Source organism: Kogia breviceps, chromosome 15, assembly GCF_026419965.1.
Source record: "Kogia breviceps isolate mKogBre1 chromosome 15, mKogBre1 haplotype 1, whole genome shotgun sequence".
In the NCBI taxonomy this organism is placed as follows: Eukaryota; Metazoa; Chordata; class Mammalia; order Artiodactyla; family Physeteridae; genus Kogia; species Kogia breviceps.
In genome coordinates, this window is record NC_081324.1 from 55,797,808 (window position 1) to 55,820,203 (window position 22,396).

At 41.8% G+C, this 22,396-nt stretch overlaps 1 protein-coding gene across 14 annotated transcripts in view; it reads right to left on the reverse strand.

The window, feature by feature from the left end:
• The window catches only part of DLGAP1 (DLG associated protein 1), an 858,632-nt gene that overhangs the window by 46,652 nt on the left and 789,584 nt on the right, over positions 1-22,396 (reverse strand). For 10 of the 14 annotated variants that reach the window (XM_059040830.2, XM_067015962.1, XM_067015963.1 and 7 more), the window contains 2 exons: positions 14,513-14,889; positions 6,258-6,349 (listed from right to left, as the gene is read on the reverse strand). In XM_059040830.2, coding sequence (XP_058896813.1) covers positions 6,258-6,349; positions 14,513-14,889 — 469 coding nt within the window. The remainder of the gene's footprint in view (positions 1-6,257; positions 6,350-14,512; positions 14,890-22,396) is intronic. The other 4 variants (XM_067015965.1, XM_067015964.1, XM_059040839.2 and 1 more) reach the window with 1 other exon arrangement.

The window sequence follows — 22,396 nt, forward strand, 5'->3', positions numbered from 1 at the left end:
CTATATGTATACATATATCCCCATATCCCCTCTCTCTTTCATCTCCCTCCCACCCTCCCTATCCCACCCTTCTAGGTGGTCACAAAGCAGTGAGCTGATCTCCTTGTTCTATGCAGCTGCTTCCCACTAGCTATCTATTTTACATTTGGTAGTGTATATATGTCAATATTACTCTCTCACTTTGTCACAGCTTACCCTTCCCCCTCCCTGTATCCTCAAGTCCATTCTCTATGTCTGCGTCTTTATTCCTGTGCTGTCCCTAGGTTCATCAGAACCATTTTTTTTTTTTTTAGATTCCATATATATGTGTTAGCACACAGTATTTGTTTTTCTGACTTACTTCACTCTGATCCCCTTACTTTTATTCTTATTTTTAAAATAAATTTATTTATTTTTGGCTGCATTGGGTCTTCGTTGCTCCACATGGGCTTTCTCTAGTTGCGGTGAGCGGGGCGGGGGGAGCTACTCTTTGTTGTGGTGCATGGGCTTTTCATTGTGGTGGCTTCTCTTTGTTGTGGAGCTCAGGCTCTAGGTGCACGGGCTTCAGTAGTTGTGGCACGTGGGCTCAGTAGTTGTGGCTCACGGGCTCTAGAGCTCAGGTTCAGTAGTTGTGACGCATGGGCTTAGTTGCTCTGCAGCATGTGGGATCTTCCCAGACTAGGGCTCGAACCCGTGTCCCCTGCACTGGCAGGTGGATTCTTAACCACTGCACCACCAGGGAAGTCTGATCCCCTTACTTTTAATCTGTATGTGTCTTTATATTTAATGTGGGTTACTTGTAGACAACATAAAATTGGGTATTGTTTTTAATCCACTCTGACAACTTCTGTCTTCTAATTGGTATATTTAGACAATTGATGTTTAAAGTGATTATTGATATCAATGGATTAATGTCTACCATATTTGTTACTGTTTTCTATTTGTTGTCCTAGTTTTGTCTTCCACACATTTCCCTCTTTTCTTAGCATGTAAGTTATACTTCTTTTTCACTCTTTTTAGTGGTTGCCCTAGAGTTTTCACTGTACATTTTACAACTAATCCAAGTTCATTTTCAAATAATACTATATCACTTCAAGAGTAGTGCAAGTACCTTATAATAATTAAGTAGCCCTAATTCTTACCTTTCATTCTTTGTATCATTGCTGTTATTCAATTTACTTATACTCAAGAGTATAATATATTCATATATATTGTTCCTATTATAATTTTGAACAAACTGTTATCTGTTAGATCCATTAAGAATAAGATAAATGGAAGTTTTTCTTTTACCTTCACTTTTTCCTTCTCTGATGCTCTTCCTTTCTTCATGTAGATCTGAGTTTCTGGCCTGTATCATTTTTCTTCTCTCTGAAGAACTTCTTTTAACATTTCCACAAGTTGGATCTACTGGCTACAAATTCCCTCAATTTTTGTTTGTCTGAGAAAGTCTTTATTTTCCCTTCCCTTTTAAAGGATAATTTCACAGAGTATAGGATTCTAGGCTGGTGGTTTTTTTCTCTCAAATATTAAATATTTCACTCTATTCTCTTCTTATTTGCATGGTTTCTGAGGAAAAGTCACATATAATCCTTATTTTTGCCCCTCAATAGGAAAGGTGTCTTTTCCTTCTGGCTTGTTTCAGGAATTTTTCCTTGGTTTTCTTTGAATATGATATGTCTAGGTGTATTGTATTAGGCATTTATCCTTCTTGGCCTTCTATGAGCTTCCTAAATCTGTAGTTTGGTGTCTGACACTAATTTCGGGCAATTTTCAGTCACTATTGCTTCAAATGTTGCTTCTGTTCCTTTCTGTCTTTTCCTTCTGGGATTCTCATTATGCATATGTTCACCTTCTGTAATTGTCCCAGAGTTTTTGGATATTCTGTTCTGATTTTTTTCAAGTTTCGTTTCCTCTTTGCTTCCAGTTTTGGATGTTTCTACTGTTGTATCCGCAAGCTCAGAGAGTCTTTCCTCAGCCATGACTAGTCTAAAAATGAGCCCATCAAAAGCATTCTTCATTTCTGGTACAGTGTTTCCAATCTCTAGCATTTGTTTTTTATTTTTTCTTATAACTTCCATTTTTCTGCTTACATTATTCATCTGTTCTTGTATGCTGTCTGCTGTTTCTATTAAAGTCTTTAGCATTTTAATCATAGTGTAAACAAATTCCTGATCTGGTACTTCCAACATTCTTTTTTTTTTTTTTAATTGCTATCAGACTGTGTAACCCAGATCTTTATTTTAATGTACAAAACCTTTATTTACTTGCCACTTCTCTAAACTGTCATTTAACCTAAAAGCTGCATGTCTTCACACCCTCTAAAGAATATTTGATTTAGATTCAATTGATTCAACCTACCAAATTTTACCAGTAAATTTATGAATACTTCCTATTATCTCTCCATCTACACAGCCATCCATCCAAACTTTTTTTTTTCCTGCTTTTAGTATTTTTTTAACTTTTAAAATCTTTTATTTATCTTTTTCACACACACACTGTATTTTATTTTTACAAGAGGTAAATAAACTGACACCAAGCATTGTAAATGGATGACCACAAAAAAAGCAACGATTGCAATTACCAAACACAAAACACACTCATACTATGTCATAATATTGACATTCAGTCCAGTAATCCTCCACTGTAACAGCTCCTTTACTTTGCAGTGAAAATTGATTTGTATATTTTTTGCCTCTGAGTCCTTGTGGGATTTTTTTTTTTTATTCAAACAGAAAGTCACAAAAATTATAATCATCCTCATCAGTTCACTCAGTCCCATGTAATTAATTTTTTTTTATCTTGATCTTTTGTTAGCACTTTTATGAATTCATCAGTTTTCCGTTAGAGTTCTGAAAATGCTTATTCATTCAGTTCAGCAGTATAGTCAGTTACCAGAAACCTGTACTTGTCAGAGTCTTTTCCATGAATTCCTTGAAGATGAAACCCTTTTATAGGAACATTTTTGCAAAAGCATCAGAGTACACCCAGACTTCCAACATCCTTGTCATAGATGACTCTGGGTCTAGTGCTTGTTCAGTCTCTGCAAGCTGTGTTTTTTACCTTTTAGTATGCCTTGTAAGTCATTGTTGAAAGATGGACATGATGTACTGGGTAAAACAACTGTGGTGAATAATGGGTTTTTAATAAACGTGGTGGTGAGGTGGGGGGAGGGGAAGCATTCTCTAGTCCTACGATTAGGTCTTAGTCTTTCAATGAGCCTGTGCCCTTGGACTGTGAACTTCAACAGTGTTTCTCAATCTCTCCCCACCTTCCCCCCACTGCAGGACAGGATGGCAAGAAGGGGCTGGAGTTAGGTAATTCCCTTCCCCCAGGTAGATTTAGGCTCTGATTAGAAACCCAGCAGATAAGGCTCTGGTAAATTAGTTTCTCCTGCAGGCAGATCTTGTTAAGAACAGAATGCTCTGGCATATTTCAGAATGGTTCCTTTCCCCTCTCTCCATCAGAAGCATGAGAGGATTCTTCTCTGATTTCCACTGTGAGGACCTGGTAGATCTTCTGCAGGTAAAAATCATGAAAGTATGGAGGCCCCCCCCTATGACTGGGTCCCTGTGAAAATTTCAACTCTCAGACTTGTCCTCACTGAGCTGCCAGAAATTCATCAATTACAGTTCATGTTTTCCTACCCTGGTACTGGTTCCCATGGGGCTTTCTCTTGTGGGTTTCTACTCCAGAAAGTTGTGATTCTCTGTGTCTGTCAGTCTCTGCAGTACCTAGAGCACTGATTTTTCTTGTGGCCTCACTTCTCTGACTGGTTTAAGAAGAGTTGTTGATTTTTCAGTTTGAACAGCTTTTTTACTTGTTGTTAAAACAGAGTGGTGACTTCTAAGCTCTTCTTTACCTGCTGGACCATAAATTGCCTGTTATCTTCTTTTCACAGATAAGGAAACCAAGGCAAAAAAGCTATTTAGTAATTTGATCAAGGCCTCCCAGCTAGTAGGTGGAAGAGTCAGAATTTGAGTCTGGGTGCCTTGGCTCAGGAGTCTGTGTTCTTAACCACTACATCATTGAGGAAAACAAGCAAGTTGGGCTTGTAGGGGAAGGAGGAATATGTTTTCTTACCATGAGATCTTTCATATCTACTAAGTTTACATTTTCAAAACATTTTCTAAAACAATGAAAGGAACTTGTGCCAGAAGGGTTGACTTGAAAATAATGATTACTAAAACTTGAAGTAGATACAATAAGTAAACATTTTAGAGTAAAAGAAAAAAAAATCGCTCCTAAACCTACCATTTTTACAGATTACATTTCAGTCCTTGTTCTTCTTTGTTAATATTATATGTGGGTATTATGTCCTCCTTTTCACTTAACATTGTATCATGGGAATCTCTCCCATGTTTCCACATCTTCTTTATAATCACATTTAATAGCTGTATAATAGTCTATCCTGGTGACATGCTATAATTGACAAAAGCATTCTCTTATTGCTTGACATTTGATGATTGACATTTTTCTTTTACAATGATAGGTAATGTTCCACAATTTTTTCCCTTTCACTGAGTGATTTCATTCAGGATAGCCCCATGAATGGAATTACAGGGTCAATAGATTTGGATAGTTGTATAATTATTGCTAATTTTCGTCGTATTAGTTTCCACATTAGGGCTGTACCAATTTTCTGGGCTTCCAGCATTGTATAATTATATCAGATATAGTAGCATCAAAATGTTATATATACGTATATTGAAAATCTTTTAGATACAAAGGCAGTGTCAATAACAGGAGGCTGTAAAATAGGACCCATTCCATGAACTGATGCATGACTTATTCTCAGATTTTAAGTTTATGTTACATGGGGCCTTGTATATTGGAGACATTCCATAGATATTTATTGAATGGATGGGTGATGAACGGATGGAGGGATGACATCCAACTGATTTCTCCTTATTAACACATAAAAAGTTAGTGGCAAAGTTGAAATGGTATCCTGATTTAGAATATAGAGTTCTTTCTCCCACTATAACTGCAGTTTTACTTAATTCAGCCAACATTCACTACATACTGAGTATATGAAAAGCACAGTCTGGAAGCTGGGGGGTATTACTGTCAATAAAACATTGTTCCATCCATCATGGTCCTCACAGTTTGACTGGGAAACTCACATACCTCTCCAGATCAAATTCTCATTTATAAAATGAATGTACTGACCTCAGAAGTCCTTTCCAGCTTCTGGATTCTGTGATCTTCTCCAACTCTAAATTTCCTACTTCTAGACACTAAGACTAAAGTAAGCTTATCTTAAAGAACAATCTAAAGAAACTGGTGATTCTGGATAGTGACAGGGAGTCTTCTCCCCTTCCTACTCCTCATTTGTTCGTTCATTCATTCATCATTCATTGAGCACATACTAAACATGAGACACTATTAAGCTCTAGAAATAAAAATACCAATAAGATAAGTCCTCTTCTCTTAAAAAGTCTATAGTCAAAAATGCGACAGTTTTTTGAAGAGGAATAGTTTGGCAACACAACAGTACTCCACACAGTGTTTGTGTGTGTGAGTGGAATCCACTTATTCTACTGTCAGGGAGGGGAGATTTCCCCTTTTCTCCTCTTGAGTTCCTGTGGCTGGACCAATCATAAAATTGACACAAGACAGATTGTGTCCTGTGGACTGGAGAAAAAGAAACCCATTTAATTGGTGTGCACATAGAGGCCGCATAGAAATGGGACCTAAGAAGTGGCCAAAGCAGATAGCTTTTATATTTTTTAGACAAAGAAGCAATAAATATGAGAGGGATTGGCAGGACAAAGAAACTTAGCTTTGGGTGTTTAATTAGTAAGGAATTTAAGCAAAGTTTGGGCTTAGGTAGTAAATTAGTAAAGAAGTAACAAGTATGCAGGCTTCTCAGCCCTGAGTCCCGTATCTCTGGGGATAGTGTTGTCTTTCTACCTCCCAGTAGGAGGAGAGCACCTTTCACATGGGAAATTTATTTCCTGCTTTCAGGGAGACAGAGAGGAGTGTAAAAGTATCCCTCTTGCGTTGACTGTTTCTTAAGTAGTTTTAGTTCAAAATAATCAACATGCCATTGAGGCATATTTTGGCCCCAACACTACTATTCTAGCTAACATTTAAATGGAGTGGTCTCCTGTATTAGAGGAAGGAATCAGCTAATATTGACTGAGGCTCACCCTCTGAATGCTCCCGGAAGTTAACGGGAAATAACACTGAATCTTGAAGGTTTATCATAGGGAAAAAATACTTGTACCATACTTGCCAACATCAAGACGAAAGGGGACAAATGCATGTGGACTCACCATTTCTCTTCTTCTACTTGCACTCCTATGGACTGGAACTTACTGGGTGCTTTATTTTCCCCTGTTTTGTTAGGTTCTTCAGCATCATCCACCTGAAGAAATAACCAAAAGTAGAGGTGCTCTATTTTAGTCATCTTGCTTGAAAAACAAAGTCACATTTCATTAGAAACCTCTATAATGTTATTGGAATGTTTTGTGATTTATAACCTTTTTGTTCAATGTTTATGTGTTTGATGAGCAACTTCATTATAATGCACTTGGACTCTGTTGATCTTAGTAAAATGCAGTTTTGTTCATTTCCAACGTGCCTAATGAATGTCTGTGATTCCTGCATGGATTTGTGAGGATGTACTTACCTGTGAGCTCTGTATTAGAAGGGAGCACCTCATGGGATTGTGTTGTTGAAAGTTTTGAATTTGAAGATAACAAAATGAAAGAGAAGGAAGAAATTTCATTTATTGTAGTTAGAATTGTTGACATTAGGAGATTTAGGTATTAACCTTATTAATATAACTATAGAGTATCTTCATTTTTTTTCCCCCTTAAATTAAGGAATTGGCTTTGGATATCACTCCATAGTTTCTAAATAGCTATGCATATATTATAGTTCATATAGAAAATGTATCTGTATATAACTGATAGCTTATGTGACAGATTAGGCCCAACCCAAATTTGAAATAAATTTTATGACTATTCAGAGCAGTTAGATTTATTCCTCTTTTTTCTCTATGTTTTTAATAAATTATTTTTTTCTAAATAGAAATCAATTTAACATAAGTTGTATAAAACTAAAACACAGAAGTAGAAAGCAAAAGGTCCCCATGAAGCACTGTCAATCCTTTGATGCATATTTGACCATCTTTTAACATATGTAGAATATATTATATATATAAATGATTATTAATACTAAATTTACACAGATGAAATTATACTATATATTTTTTGTGTGCAATTTGCTTCATTCATTAACACTGCTATCTTTTGGACATTTTATCATGTTAGTAAATATAGCTCTAACTCAGTCCTTTTGTTGGCTACATAAATACTCCTTTTAATGGTTATGTAAGCAACGTGGGCATCAGGGTAATTTTCTCTCTGCTGTTATTACATTTAGTATTATAATTAATATTTCATACGTATCTTTAGAACAATTCTGCAAATATTGTATGAGAAAAATTCTTAGGAGTAGAAATGTTAGATGGAAGTACTGAGCATATTCAACTATAAGGGATATTGACAAACTGCTCTTCAAAGCATTTATCAGTGTATGGGAATATTCATTTTCCAAATGTTCACCAATATTAAATATTGGCAAACTTTAAAATTTTTGCTAATTTCACAGGTGAAAAATATCTATTAGCCTCTTGTATTTTTATCTGTAAATTGCCTATTTATATCCTTTGCTCGTTATTGTGGGGTTTTTTTTTAATTGAGTTGTTTATTTTCTTCTTGATATCTTATGACCCTTAAACCCTTTCTTGGCTATATATACTGTAAATATTTTTTCCCAGTTTATCATTTGTCTTTTAAATTTTGTCCTTCATTGTAGAGAATCTTAAATTACGATGTAGTCAATCTAGCTTTTATTGTTGGGAAGGACCAAAAGTTCTCTTATATTTGTTTTTATGCTTTCATTTTTTCTTTTCATTTTAGTTCTTAAATCCACTATCCTGAAATGTTTGTGTAGAAGATACAGAAATTTAATATTTTTTCTGCACATGAATCATCAATTGACCTGGCTCTTTTTATTAACTAATTCATCTCTTTGGTTTGAGATGCCAACTTTATCTTATACCAAATTTTACCCATATATATTTACCCAAACATTCTCATAGATAAAAATGTGTTTTGGGTCTATTGATCTATTGGTCTTATTGCTCCTCCCTCTCTTTTTTTCCTGATATAATTTTGTAATAAATCTTGATATTTTCTGTGACAAGTCTCCTCTTGTAATTCTTTTTTTTAAAAATAAATTTATTTATTTATTTTTGGCTGCATTGGGACTTCGTTGTGGCACGCGGGCTTTTCGCTGTGGTGGCTTCTCTTGTTGCGGAGCATGGGCTCTAGGTGCGCGGGCTTCAGTTGTTGTGGCTCGTGGGCTCAGTAGTTGTGGCTCACGGGCTCTAGAACGCAGGCTCAGTAGTTGTGGTGCACAGGCTTAGTTGCTCCGCGGCATGTGGGATCTTCCTGGACCAGGGCTCGAACCCATGTCCCCTGCATTGGCAGGCGGATTCTTAACCACTGTTCCACCAGGGAACTCCTTGTAATTCTTTTTTTAAAATGTATTTTAAAAACTCCAGCAACCTAAGTGTCCATCAACAGATGAATGGATAAAGAAGATGTGGTACATATATACAATGGAATATTACTCAGCCATTAAAAAGAATAAAAATTTGCCATTTGCAGCAACATGGATGGACTTGGAGGGCAGTAAGCTAAGTGAAATAAGTCAGAGAAAGACAAATACTGTATGATACCACTTATATGTGGAATCTAAAAGATACAACAAAGTAGTGAGTAGAACAAAAAAGAAACAGTCTCACAGATATAGAGAACCAGCTAGTGGTTACCAGTGGTGAGGGTGGGAGGGGCAATATAGGGGTGGGGGAGGGGGAGGCCCAGACTCCGGTGTAAGATGGGCTCAAGGATGTATTGTACAACATGGGGAATACAGCCAATATCTTGTGATAACTATAAATGGAAAGTAACATTTAAAATTTGTATAAAAAACTTTAAAAATTTTTTAAATAAAAAATAAATTTTACTCATTAAAACCCCCAAAACCTCTAGGGTATTTTGGGGTATTAACTTCTTCTAAATAAACTTTAACATCACATCATCAAAACCCTCCCCCCAGTCTCGACTAAGTGATAAAAATCACATAGGAATTTTCATTGAAATTTCTTTAAATATTTGTATGAATTTTGAGAGAATTGCCATCTTTACACTTTGGAGTATTCCCATATAGAAATATTGAATAACTTTCCATTTATTCATTTATCCATATCCTTCCCCCCCCCCCCCGGGACTAGAACACCAGAAAAAGCACCAGAAAAAGTAGTTGATGTGCGTTTTGGTGACATGTTATATAAAAATACATATTTTTAAATATTCTAGAATCATATTTAGTGCTGTGAGTTGCTCTCACTAGAAGAACACGTGAACCAATATCCTATGTTCACCACATCCGTCACGGGCTTTTGAATGCATGTGCTCATCGAGGGAAATAGCACATTTATTTATTAATCGGACAAAGTGCCTCATTCTGGTGACGTAGTTACTGTCTGGAAGCCCCAAGCCCACCTTCTCTACCCAGCTGCTCTGTGGCACAGGGGCCAGGACTCTGAAGACTACATTTCCCAGGCTTCCTTGTTCGTTGGCCTCCAATTAGGTTCTAACCAAGGAAGGTCGGAGGAGGGAAGGGGCTTCCTTCCTGTTTCCACCTTCTGCTGGCAGCTGTGGCTCCAACCCCAGCCCTTTTGAAGCCCAACAGCGTGTGCACCAGCCCTTGCAAGTCCTGGCACCAGCCGGCCGTGCTCGCCTCAGTGGTCTGGGATGGGCTCTACGGGCCTTTCCTCTGAGTTCCTGAATTTTGGTAAGCCAGTCTTTCCCCTTCTGCTCCCCTAGTCCAAGGGTGACCTCTTACTGCATCCCTTTTCTGCTCTCTCAGCCGTCCCATTACAGTAGAACCAATTTGGTGTATGAAACTGCCTCTGTGTGAGAAACGAGCACGGCTTCCTTTTTCCTGAATGGGATTCTAACTGATTCCATATGGCTACACATGGAAATTAAAAATGCTCAGGGGCTTCCCTGGTGGCACAGTGGTTGAGAATCCGCCTGCTGATGCAGGGGACACGGGTTCGTGCCCCGGTCTGGGAAGATCCCACATACCGCGGAGCGGCTGGGTCCGTGAGCCATGGCCACTGAGCCTGTGCGTCCGGAGCCTGTGCTCCGCAATGGGAGAGGCCACAACAGTGAGAGGCCCGCGTATCACACACAAAAAAAATGCTCAGGATGTCAGCCAAAGTACGATGCTGCAGCGTTACACTTTGGGGGTAGTTTCAAAATTACCCAATGAAATTTTTTCGAAAGATGCACGTTAGATATTCCCCTTAAGAACCGTGGTGCACAATGCACCGGGAAAGGGAGAAAGAAAGGAAGCAGGGGTCCGAGGATGAAGGACGTTGTACTCTGTTCCAGGTTCGCCCCACCTGTCCAAACTCACGGCTTATTTGCATCAAAGCGTTGTCATCTTCTTAAGCTTTAGTCATTGCAGGTAAATTTATCTCTCTGACTTTAATCCCCTTAGTTAGATCCAAATATTGACAAATGTCACCTCTCATATAGTATGTTGGGTAATCTACTTAAATTTAGGAAGAGACATTCAAAAATTTTAAATATGTTGCAGGGTTAATTAAATCTTTGTCCTGAAAAAAATTGAGAAAGCCCACGGCCGATGATATAATTTTAGTGTTTTTGGCTAATCAAAATTTTAAAGGAGGATAATACTAATAATAACAATCAAACCTAATATTTATTGAGCCCTTAATATGCCAGGCACTATGCTTTGAACTTTACCTATGTTGTATCCATCAGTTTTTTGTTTTAAATTTTATTTATTTATTTATTTATTAGCTGCGTTGGGTCTTCATTGCTGTACGTGGGCTTTCTCTAGTTGCGGTGAGCAGGGGCTACTCTTCATTGTGGTGCACAGGCTTCTCATTGCGGTGGCTTTTCTTGTTGCGGAGCACAGGCTCTAGGTGCATGGACTTCAGTAGTTGTGGCACACGGGCTCAGTAGTTGTGGCTCGTGGACTCAGTAGTTGTGGCTCGTGGGTTCTAGAGCACAGGCTCAGTAGTTGTGACTCACGGGCTTAGTTGCTCCGCGGCTTGTGGGATCTTCCCGGACCAGGGATTGAACCCGTGTCCCCTGCATTGATAGGCAGGTTCTTAACCACTGAGCCACCAGGGAAGTTCCTATCCATCAGTTTTTATTACAACATATAAAGTACCTGATGCAATAGCAACTATTATTATTCTCATTTTCCAGATGAGGAAACCATTAAGTAATTGGCCTAAGTTCACACAGGCTGTAAAGTAAATAATTATAATATTAACTATTAGATATAGATTAAATTTAAAATGTTGGGAAAGGCTTGAAAACTCTGACCCTAAAAAGGTAAACTGTGAGAAAGAGCCCAAGGTCCTAGAATCACATATTTGGGGGATTAGGATTTAAATTAGATTACAGTGTAATGAAATTTGATGACTATTTTGTATCCTAAATTTAAATTTCCTTATTATTCTCCATCAAAGAAGCAGCATAATGTGGTCACATTAGATGTCAAGGTACAATCTAGGCTCTGTCAACATAAGATGTGTGACCTTGGGTTCTCACTTCCGGGGGAGAGATAATAACATCACCTATGCCATAGGGCTGCTGTAGGGACAGAATGAGACAACCATACAAAGCACACAGTGCTCTCATATAATTTCTACAGCTGTGAACGATGATTGGAGGAAGAGTAGGAACAATTCTTTAGTTCACTAAAATATCCAAATATTCAAGAAGCAGGGTGGTCTGTGAAACAAAGACTTTCTCCCCAACATTATTCGTGAATTTCAGAGTAGTTCCGTCTTACTGGGTAAAAATAATAATAATATAAGTTGGATGTCATATAGTATATGAATGCTTTATTCTAAGAATTATTTAGAGAGTAACCTAACCAACCAGCAGACCTGGGAGGTGATTAAGATAGATCGAAGCTTTTAAATAAAATGAACAGTAAGACAGATAATTACCTTGAAAATACATTGTTAAGTGAAAAAAGGCAAGATATAGACTAGTGTGAGGTATATGCTGCTACTATCTGGGTAAAAAGGGGAATAAATATATATTTGCTTGAATATGTGCAAAATATCCCTGCAGGGAGATGCAAATATTGGTTATATTGATTTTCTCCGGAAAGGAGAACTGACTGGCTATTTCATAGCTAGGGGAGAGAGGCTGGTCACTGTATGTCTTTTTATAACTTTTGAATTTTGAGCCATAGGAATATATTATCTATTGAAAAAATAATGTAAAATAAAGAAAAAAATTTAAACATTAAGGAAGTAGAAGAAAACTAACATTACTGGGTGCCAATTATGTGCCAGATAAAAAAGGTGGAATTTTTAAAAAATTATGGTAAAACAAACATAAAATTCTCCATTTAACCCCTTTTTTTTTTTTTTTTTTTTTTTGCGGTACGCGGGCCTCTCACTGTGGTGGCCTCTCCCGTTGCGGAGCACAGGCTCCGGACGCGCAGGCTCAGCGGCCATGGCTCACGGGCCCAGCCGCTCCGCGGCACGTGGGATCTTCCCGGACCGGGGCACGAACCCATGTCCCCTGCATCGGCAGGCGGACTCTCCACCACTGCGCCACCAGGGAAGGCCTCCATTTAACCCTTTTTAAGTGTACAGTTCCGGCGGCATTAAGTACATTCCCATTACTGTGCTACCATCAGCACTATCCAGCCCCAGAAGATTTTCATCATCCCAAACTGAAAGCCTTACAGGAAGCTGGATTTTGTAAACTCCCTCCTTCAAATAATCCTACGTGGGCTCGATGAGAAAACAGTCTCAGGAAGAATAAATAATTTGCCTGGGACGACACAGAAGACCTATCTCTGCTCTTCCCCACCCCTCGAAATCCTCTGGGCGGTGGGAGGGAATTAACTCCTGGGATTGGGGTTGGGGTGAGGGTGGGTGGAGGCTGGCTTCAGGCCCCGGGCCTCCTGCTGGGTCATCTGGTCCCAAGCAGCCGAGCTACAAGTATTTTTAGGAAACTTTACAAGTCGTGCCATGGTAACCTGTTGGTTATAAAAAAGCATTTGACTCATTGCTACCAGAGAAAGTTTAATTGTCCTTTCAAAGTGGACTCTGCCGAATGGATGGTGAACATCCATCATCGTTGTGAAAACGTACCCCACGCCTGGTGCTTAGACGTGCCTGAGAGTTGGTTCAGCGTGGATAGATTTATGGGCCACCACGTCAGGAAGTTATTATTCAAAGGGCACCTGCAGAACAGTACAGCACAACAAAAATGGGGGGAAAGAATGACTCTTCTCCATGGATGGGAGGAAATTTCTAGCAGGGTAAGCCAAGCTGAACCCATCTAACCACCAGTTTGATCTTATCATTGGGCAACAGAAAACAGAGAACTAAACTGAGAAGCCTGCCGAAGTATCTACCTTTTTAATGAAATGCATGATTAAATAGCCCACAATTACGCTGACCCTGGTGCACATTCTTTCCTCATGATGCTGTGATGGGAGTTATTGCTTTCCACGCTCTCCTTCACTTTGGTCTCACTGGCCATCACTCCCATGTCTGTGCAAAGTGGTGCACGTTTTTGTTCTCGTCTGGTTACTCAACAGCAATGAACACACTGTAACACCATCCAGTCATCCACGTTGTTCTTGGATGCCCACTCCTTTTTTTTTTTTTTTTTTCTTTGCGGTACGCGGGCCCCTCACTGTTGTGGCCTCTCCCGTTGCGGAGCACAGGCTCCGGACGTGCAGGCCCAGCGGCCATGGCCCACGGGCCCAGCCGCTCCGCGGCATGTGGGATCCTCCCGGACTGGACCGGGGCACGAACCCGTGTCCCCTGAATCGGCAGGCGGACTCTCAACCACTGCTCCACCAGGGAAGCCCCCCCACTCCTTTTTTGAGAATCAAAATGTGCATTAGGAATTGAGGACACTTTATGTTTGATTGTGTTCATGTTTGTTTAATTATCCTCCCCTTGTCTCACCACATTCAAGTTCGAGAACAAAAATAAAAGCTGCTAATCAACTATACTTCAATTTTAAAAGATTGGAATTTTTGGGGGGGAAAAAAAGATGCTGATAATGTCTATAGACAAAACACGTTCGTAATTTTTTAAAATCACATTTTACAACATACAGGAGTCCAGAGCCAGTAACTTGAAAGTCTGGTCCTACAATAGCTACATCATCCAAAATGGCAAGATAGTGAATCTTCTGGAAAAAAAAGGGGGGGAGTACATTTCTTCATTTGGGGTTCCTATTTCTTTCTTTATTTTTTTTTTAAACAAATTTATTTATTTTTTGGCTGAGGCACTCAGCTTGTGGGACCTCAGTTCCCCAACCAGGGATTGAACCCAGGCCGTGACAGTGAAAACGCCGAGTCCCAGCCCCTAGACCACCAGGGAACTCGCTGGGCTATTTCAAAGGACAGAAAGGGAGGCTGTTACCTGTATCCCGATGGACAGGCATCGATTCTTCTTGAAGTGGTCCTTCTTCCTGTCCTCTGCAGTGATGGTGGCCATGGCGGCGGTGGTGGTGGTGACGGTGGCAGCATTGTTGCCCATGTGTTGACTTGCTGGGCCGTGGATCTGGGCATTGGCGGCTTCGATGGCGGCTGTCAGAGCCTTCATACTGTCCAGGCTCTCCGTGGAGTTGCTCAGTCCAGACTGGCTGATAATATCCCCTCGCTGGCCCTGTCCATCCATGTAGGCGTCCTGGGCCGACTCTGTGCTACTCTGGGCTGTGATAGAAATGAAAGGTTTCGTGGTAGTTCTGGGTGGGACTGGAGGTGGTGTCTTCTTATATGTTGTAATGCAAGATGACACTGGAAGACAGCGAAAACAAAGACACTGATTTCTGCATGGGTTTTAATTGTCAATATTGTAACTGACATCCATTGGAAATTAGGGCCCACGAAACACACCAAGACATTGAACGTGAAAACAGGTTTGTTGATAGACTAAGTGAGGTCCCTGCTTAGAGGGCATATTTGGGCCTCCTCTAAGGCGACACCCCCATACGACTGAGGGGGAAAGAGACTGAAAAACACTGATCTCTGAGATGGAAGTTTCTGAAATGGAGATTAATATGAACCGACATAAAACAGATAGGACTAGCCATCTGTAGAAATCTGCCCGGGCAACAGGGCACCCTGAGAGATAATGTATAACACAGAAAAGACCTGGGAAATCTTTGCCTTCTCAGGGAAATATTAACCACAGCTAATGCTGAACAAAGTAACTCATTGGAGAAGATTCTGGGGGTCCATAAAGAACATTGAAAAACAGAAGAAAGTAAAGAGGTTGTGAGCCTGTGTGTTCTAATCCTAAGAACAGGGCAAAGTGCCTATGGGGGACGGGGAGGGGGTGGGGAAGGAGCAGGGCGCTGGTGGGGGGCTGAGCTCAACCCACTGTCTTAACTTCTTGCACCTTGCTTTTATCTTCATTCCGTTTCTCCTCCCTCCTTTCCTTTTTCTTTCTTTCTCTTCCTTCCTTCCTCCCTCCCTCCCTCTTTCCTTCCTTCCTTCCTTTTTTCTGGGTATGTGCTCACTCTATAAACTTTAGTTCTGAATTGTGTTGCTGTTTCCGAGCAGATCCGTCCTCTGAGAGGGAGGGACACCACGCACCCGTCTCCTACTGTAAAATAAACGTACCCGCTAGTTGGGAGATCAGCCTGCGTGTGACCTGTGGGAACCCACTCCCCAAAGTGCTGTCCTTCAGGGCGACGTGATCAGCCCGAGGTTCTGCACAGTGAGGCTCCCCTTTTGGAGGTTCCCACTGGAGCAGCCTGCAGCCCCTCTCTGCAAACATCTGAGGATAAACCCAGGGTCTTGAAGAAGCTGTACACACTGCTTCTCCGCATTCCATATTTGTGGAGCACGATGCAGGAAAACAGATCGAAAAGAATGAAGTTTCCACGTGGGAACCGCCCCCTGGTAAAGAATGATTCCTTAACCAGCTTTCTAAAGACTTTTGTTGAGTCCCCTTAAAAAAATGGTTCAAACTATTGTGTTTCCATCACTTTCTCCCCCACCTCATTCCCAGCCCCACCCTCAGCCTTTCCTTTTGGGACTGTTGTTAACACCAGATCGGCTAGTCCTGACCACACAATGCTAGCTAGTTACCCATGGTTCTAGCTGTCACTACGGCCATCTCGCTGAATGAAATACTCACTCTGATATGCAGGGTGTTTCCTGAGGTCACTCAAAAAAAGCATCCCATAATGAACAATGAACAGAGGATCGCATGTCTCTGCCCTGCTGATCCACTGCCCTGTGATTTGGTGTAATTTCCTTAACCATAAAAGATGGGGACAGAAATGTTTGGCTCCTTCCCAGGGCTTGCCCAAGAGTTGAAGGAAAAGAAACGCACAGATGTCACATTACAGTATCACATGTGCTCTGGAGGTGAGGGTAACCTGAATAATAGAAATGTAGCCTCCTCTCGGTTACCTGGGACTGGCAGAGTCTCCCCCAGGTAAACCTTCCATCTCAGCTCAGTGCGTGAATCACACATCTTTAAATACGAACAGAGCTCAGCAGTACACACTCCAAACTCCGCAGCTTTTAGCTAACGAGCCTGGGGCCAGTGGGGGAGGCTCACAGCACCGGCCGAGGCAGAGCTGGAGCAGGACCAGCCCGGGCTCAGGTTATCCCACCAGCCACAGGGAAGCCAAAGGATGCAGACACGTGCATGGTTGATGTTTCCCCTCACTTGATTGAGTTTCATGCACTGTAACCACTGAGGAGCTACCTTCCGCTTCCCAGGAAATTTGAAGGGGATAATGCTCGGTGTCAGTTACTCAGCTGCAGACCAGAGTGGGTGGGCCCGGGAGGGACCATCAGTAAGATAGAATCAATCTATCTATTCGAATCTAGGAAACTAGATCATTTTATGACTTCTCCTACAATGTGAACTCATTACAGTAAGTCCCCTAGAGTGCGAACTTTCAAAGATGTGACTGTCCAGCTGTTGTGCTGTACTACTGTACTTTTCAAGGTACTGTACTGTAAGAATAAACATGTTTTCTTTATTGTTTTGTGTTTATTTTTAGTGTATTATTTGTGTGAAAAGTACAGTACTACATAGCCGATTGTGTTAGTTGGGTACCTAGGCTAACTTCGTTGGACTTACGAACAATTGGACTTATGAATGCGCTCTCGGAACAGAACTCGTTCCTACGTAGGGGACTTACTGTATTTTGTTCGAAATGGGTTCTCAGGACATTCAGCCCACCTATATTCCAAAGAAATGAAGTGCTACTTTCCAACATCAAATGTCTGATCCTTTGGATTGTTTACTGCTCCTTGTTAGCTATCCCCAGTTTCCTCCTTCGGTGTGGATAATCAAAACCGGACAATGCGGTCAAATACAGTATCGTATCATTTGCTGTGATTTACAGCACGATGTGATACCTATGATTTGGGGGTGGGGGTGTCCCATTATTTCCAGTGTGATGTCGGGGTTGGCTACACACCCCCCGGGGCCAAACGCAACTTGGTGCCGTTTGGTGGCTGTTATCATTTCCTCTTCGATATCAATAGGGATAATTCTGGGGACTTGGATCGCCGGGGACTTTCAGGACAGCAGCAGCAATGCTAGGCATCCACTAGGGTTAGACTGGACAGGGAGGACCCTGGGGACGTGGCTTCCTCAACAGGCTGGCCCAGCCCCAATGCCCAAAGGAGTTAAGAATTTGAGATTGGCTCACTCTGAATTAGGGGACCATCCGCCATGGGGTTACATCCCAGGGGCTTTACTATGAGATTTTACTGGTGTTTAGAGCTTGGCACAATTCTGCCAGGGCCATCGGAGTCAAACTCAAAGAAGCACCACCTGTCAGTCATCAAATAGGAATTCAAATCTTTAAGGGTTTGTGCTTTGAATTCCTTTTAAAGGAATTCAAATCTTTAAGATTGCACTTTGAGGGCGAGGAAAGGAGACCCAACACACAACTCTCACTTCTCACAATTCCCTTCCTCTTATGCCCCAGTTCTTGTGCATTTGGGGCTGCTCCAAAAACTCAGACAACTAACTCCCCCAATTTTTCCCAGCATCACACTTGCTGAGTTTTGCAGGCTAAGCCCTAAACACTTCTCTTCTCTCTTTGTTGTTGTTTTGTTTTAAAAATTCTACTCTCGTGATTCAGCACCACAAATGATTTAGAATGCACTGAGGTCTGAGCACCGGGAGGCATGTGGTAGAGTGGGACCCAAGGACGGTGAAACACAAGTTAATAAACCTTGTCTGGTCAAGACAGAAACAAAAAATGAGGGGCTTACCTGCAGTAAGGGAAACATTTCATTTGTTTAAGGGGAACATTCTCAAAAACACTGATTAAAAAACTCAAGTGCTCCTTTTACTCAAGTGGAACTTGAAAAAGAAATGATGCTGTTGGTTTAATCATTATTACTGCTTTCCTTTGTCAGATAGGTTTATTTGTTCATATCAGATACACTGATTTTTTTTTTCTCCTTCTTTGGGTCCCGGTGATGTGCTATCTCAGCTCAAAGTTGGCCGAAAAGTCTCCTATCCATTTACAAGAAGAGTCAGCAGGAGCAGGTTTCCAGATTTCACTGTCATTGCTTTCATTCACATAATAGTGTAATGCATCAAGAGACCAGAGATCGGTTTTTACATTTGAGTTAAGAATTTTTTTTTTAAAGAACTTACGGAGAAAAACGAGAACAAATTCCTACCCTATTTCAGTTTGTAGCTGAGTCTTCAATATTTTCTCCATTCGCATAGAAAGATAATGTGATTGTAAGTCTCAGGAAGACCAGAGCCAGGGATTATTTTTGTCTGGAGTGCTGAAGGATTTCTGGAAAAGTACCTGGACTCTCTTTTCATTCCGGTTATCCTATGTATGTCAGCTGGACACAAAACAGATGTAGGAGCAAACCTACTTTTTATTTTTTCTTATTAATATGGACTTACTGGCTGAGCTAATGGGTCACATACTCTAAAGCTATGCTGAGGAATTATTTAGCAGTTCCTGGTCGCTGAATGTTAGAAACGCTTTCAGATACAAGAACAAGCCCATAGGAACTACAAATAAAAACACAAAAGATCAACAGAAGAAATCCAAAATATACAAGTACATGGCTGATTTTGTAGGTGTAAACAAGTTGTCCTACGTTGTTCGTAACCACAAAGCAGGCTGTGATTTGATCTGCTTTTGCTAGTCAGAGCAACTTTGGATTTGCAGAGTCGTATCAGATGGTCTGCTCTTGCTGAGTCCAGACCACCAGAGAGAGAAGGGCTGCCTGGAACCATGGTCTAGTTTCTATCGAGGACAAAGGTCTCCTGATCAGGACAAAGGTCTCCTGATCGAGACAAAGGTCTCCTGATTTGAGTGATTTGGTCCAGCTGAACAGAAGGTTAACAAGCCCTCAAAAGGAAGTGTGTTATTGGAAAAGAAATTTAAAAAATGGAATGGGGTTAACAGTGGGGCGCTGGAGCTGGCTCTTATCAGCTTGCTATATTCAACTGTGCAAATCCCTCCCCAAGTCTGTGTTCAGTGACATTTCCTTGCTAGCTTGAAACTGACCTTGGTGTGAGTGTTTACACCAGGGAAATTGGCAAGTGCTGTAACTAAGTAGGTATCCCTCCACCCCCCACCCCGAGCTGGTTGTTAGGCATTTCCAGCACACCTACCACACAGACCCGGTGCTATACAAAGTGTAACCCACAGACAGGTTTGGATTCACAAAGTATCTGATGAGTGCACGGTGAGATAGGTCGTGAAAACATCCAGAGGAAGCGTTTAGAAACTTTATAGCAATTCTACAGAGATTCTGAATCCATTAGAGAGATGATGGCTTGTTTTTTGCATGTTTTTGTTTTTTTAAATTTCTTCTAGTAATTCATTTTTATTGCATTTTACCAAAATGTTGATCTGCAACAGATTGGACATCCAATAAGCAAACAAACTGTCCATCACCAGAGATAGTTTGAGAAGCACCGGTTTTGGAACGTTTGCAAATCCAGGGGACAGGGCAGTGGTATTGCACGGGAGATTGAGAGACTAGAGAGGTAAATTGAAACTACAGGCTACTTTAGAAAGCAAAACCGATGTGGAGAGGCCAAAGGAAAGAAATGTGGGAGGACCTAAACTTGGGACATAAAGGGAGGACTGCACAAATACAGGACGGGAAGAGTAGGCTTGTGGTTTTAACGTCTGGTAAGTTGTCTATTTCTATGAAGGCGTGTCTGCATAGATGCGTGATATCTAGAATGAGGGAAGGATTGCCTTGCCGCCTTCCTGCCCTCCCTTTAAGGGGAAATCACAGGGTTCTCTGAGGAGAGGAAAACCATGTCTTATAAGGAATGGTTGAAGGAGAGAGGGTGTTTCGCTTGCAAGAGAAGGTAGATGGAGGGGGGTTTCCCATTATTTCGAAAGCTATTGTGTAAAGGATGGCATGGACTCAGGCCTATGAGGCCCGCAGGGAAACCACAAAAGGAAAAGCTCAGAGAGGCGTAAAGAATACTTTTCTAGGAGTCGGTTGTCCAGGAATGGAATATGGGGCCCTCGCTGGGGAGTGAGCTCTCTGTCTGAGAAGTAGGGACCCATTGACAAGGATGCTAAGAGAGGAGGCCAGGGAGAGTTACCAGCAGGCTGTTGGTAGTAGTGAGGAATGTTCTGGCATCCTGGGAGCACATATTGGCACGGATGAAGACAAAACTCTTAATCAAGACGTTTGCTGCTGCCACTTCCAGGCAAGCAGGCCCAGACGTGCTGAATTTACAATGCACGGTGGAGATCATCCTCCCCGGGGTGACATGCTCCCCAGTCTGGACTGCCTCACCAAATGCCAGACAAATCTGTGATCTAGCTGGAGTCCTTCACATGATAAAAGCACAAACCCAGGTGAAAACAAAGATGATGAGATGGAGAATGAGTCCAGACGCTTCCCCTGCCCTTAGATCAACTGAATCACCTGAGAGTCTGTCTTTCCTCCGTAACACACTCTGTGCTAAGAATTTAATAGACAGGACTTCCCTGGTGGCCCAGTGGTTAAGAATCCGCCTGCTAATGCAGGGCACATGGGTTCGATCCCTGGTCCGGGAAGATCCCACATGCTGCGGAACAGCTAAGCCTGTGCGCCACAACTACTGAGCCTGTGCTCTAGAGCCCGTGAGCCACAACTAGTAAGCCCGCTGCGACAACTACTGAAGCCCTCGCATCTAGAGCCCATGCTCCGCAACAAGAGAAGCCACCGCAATGAGAAGCCCGTGCACCGCAACGAAGAGTAGCCCCTACTGGCCGCAACTAGAGAAAGCCCGAGAGCAGCAGCAAAGACCCAACGCAGCCAAAAATAAATTAATTAATTAAAAAAAAAAGAATTTAATAGACATGGTCTCACGACCCAGATAGATCTCACTAAACCCATTTGTTTGACGGTAAGACTGAGGCTCAGGGTAGGTAACTGACTTCTCTAAGTCATGCAGCTCCTAGATGTTCACAGGGCTTCCAATTCCACCTCTTCTGTTCAGCCAAACCACCTGTATTCATCCGCCTAGTAAGCCTTCCCTGAAACACCGCATCCAGTAGAAGATAATGCTCTCCAAGAGGAATTCCAGGAAACTGCTCCTAGCTCAGTCCTCTGGGAGTCCTTTGACCCAGAGGACTGAGCTAGGAGCGCAAAGGTCTGGAGGATGAATGCATTTGGAGTGGTCAGCAAGGCGTGTCCAGCTGCAACTTGAAAAATTCTGCAAAAGGAGAGAAACTCCACGAAACAAAATACACATGGAAAAATCGCTCCCTTCTTTCAAAATATTTACAGCTTAACATTTACAGGCCACCCAAAGTGTGGTGGTCAGCGGTCCACGGCCTGCTGGCCCCATGGTGAGGAGGCGGCGATCAGAGGGCTGCGGGGACGGGGCCCAGGGCTTCTGCTGGCCTCTGTCCTGGTTAGTTTTGGCTCCAGGTGCGTGGCTATGGGACTGATTACCACCAGAGCCATCCGCCACGGAAACCACAGAAACGAGCTAACCTTTCCTCCCTCGAAGTAGAGAAAAGCAGGCTTGTGTACGGGTGGAGGGGGGCGGAGAGGGATGTGGACAGAGAGGGAAGGGTGGTGTAAGAACTCTTGTAGTCATAAGGCTCGCCAGTTGGTAGTTACTAGTATTCCAGACGCTTCCTAATGCCAGACAAATGCCCGGAGCCCAGGCTTGTCTGGCTCAGAGATCTATTCAGCCGATAGCAGCCCGGCCCCGGTGGGGAGAGCAGATCTTTCAGGGAGCAGCCTCCATGGCTAATCAAACACAACATTGTTCTCAGAAGGAAGAATGGAAAGGTTTGTTTCAGAAGCATAGCTTTTTTTTTTTTTT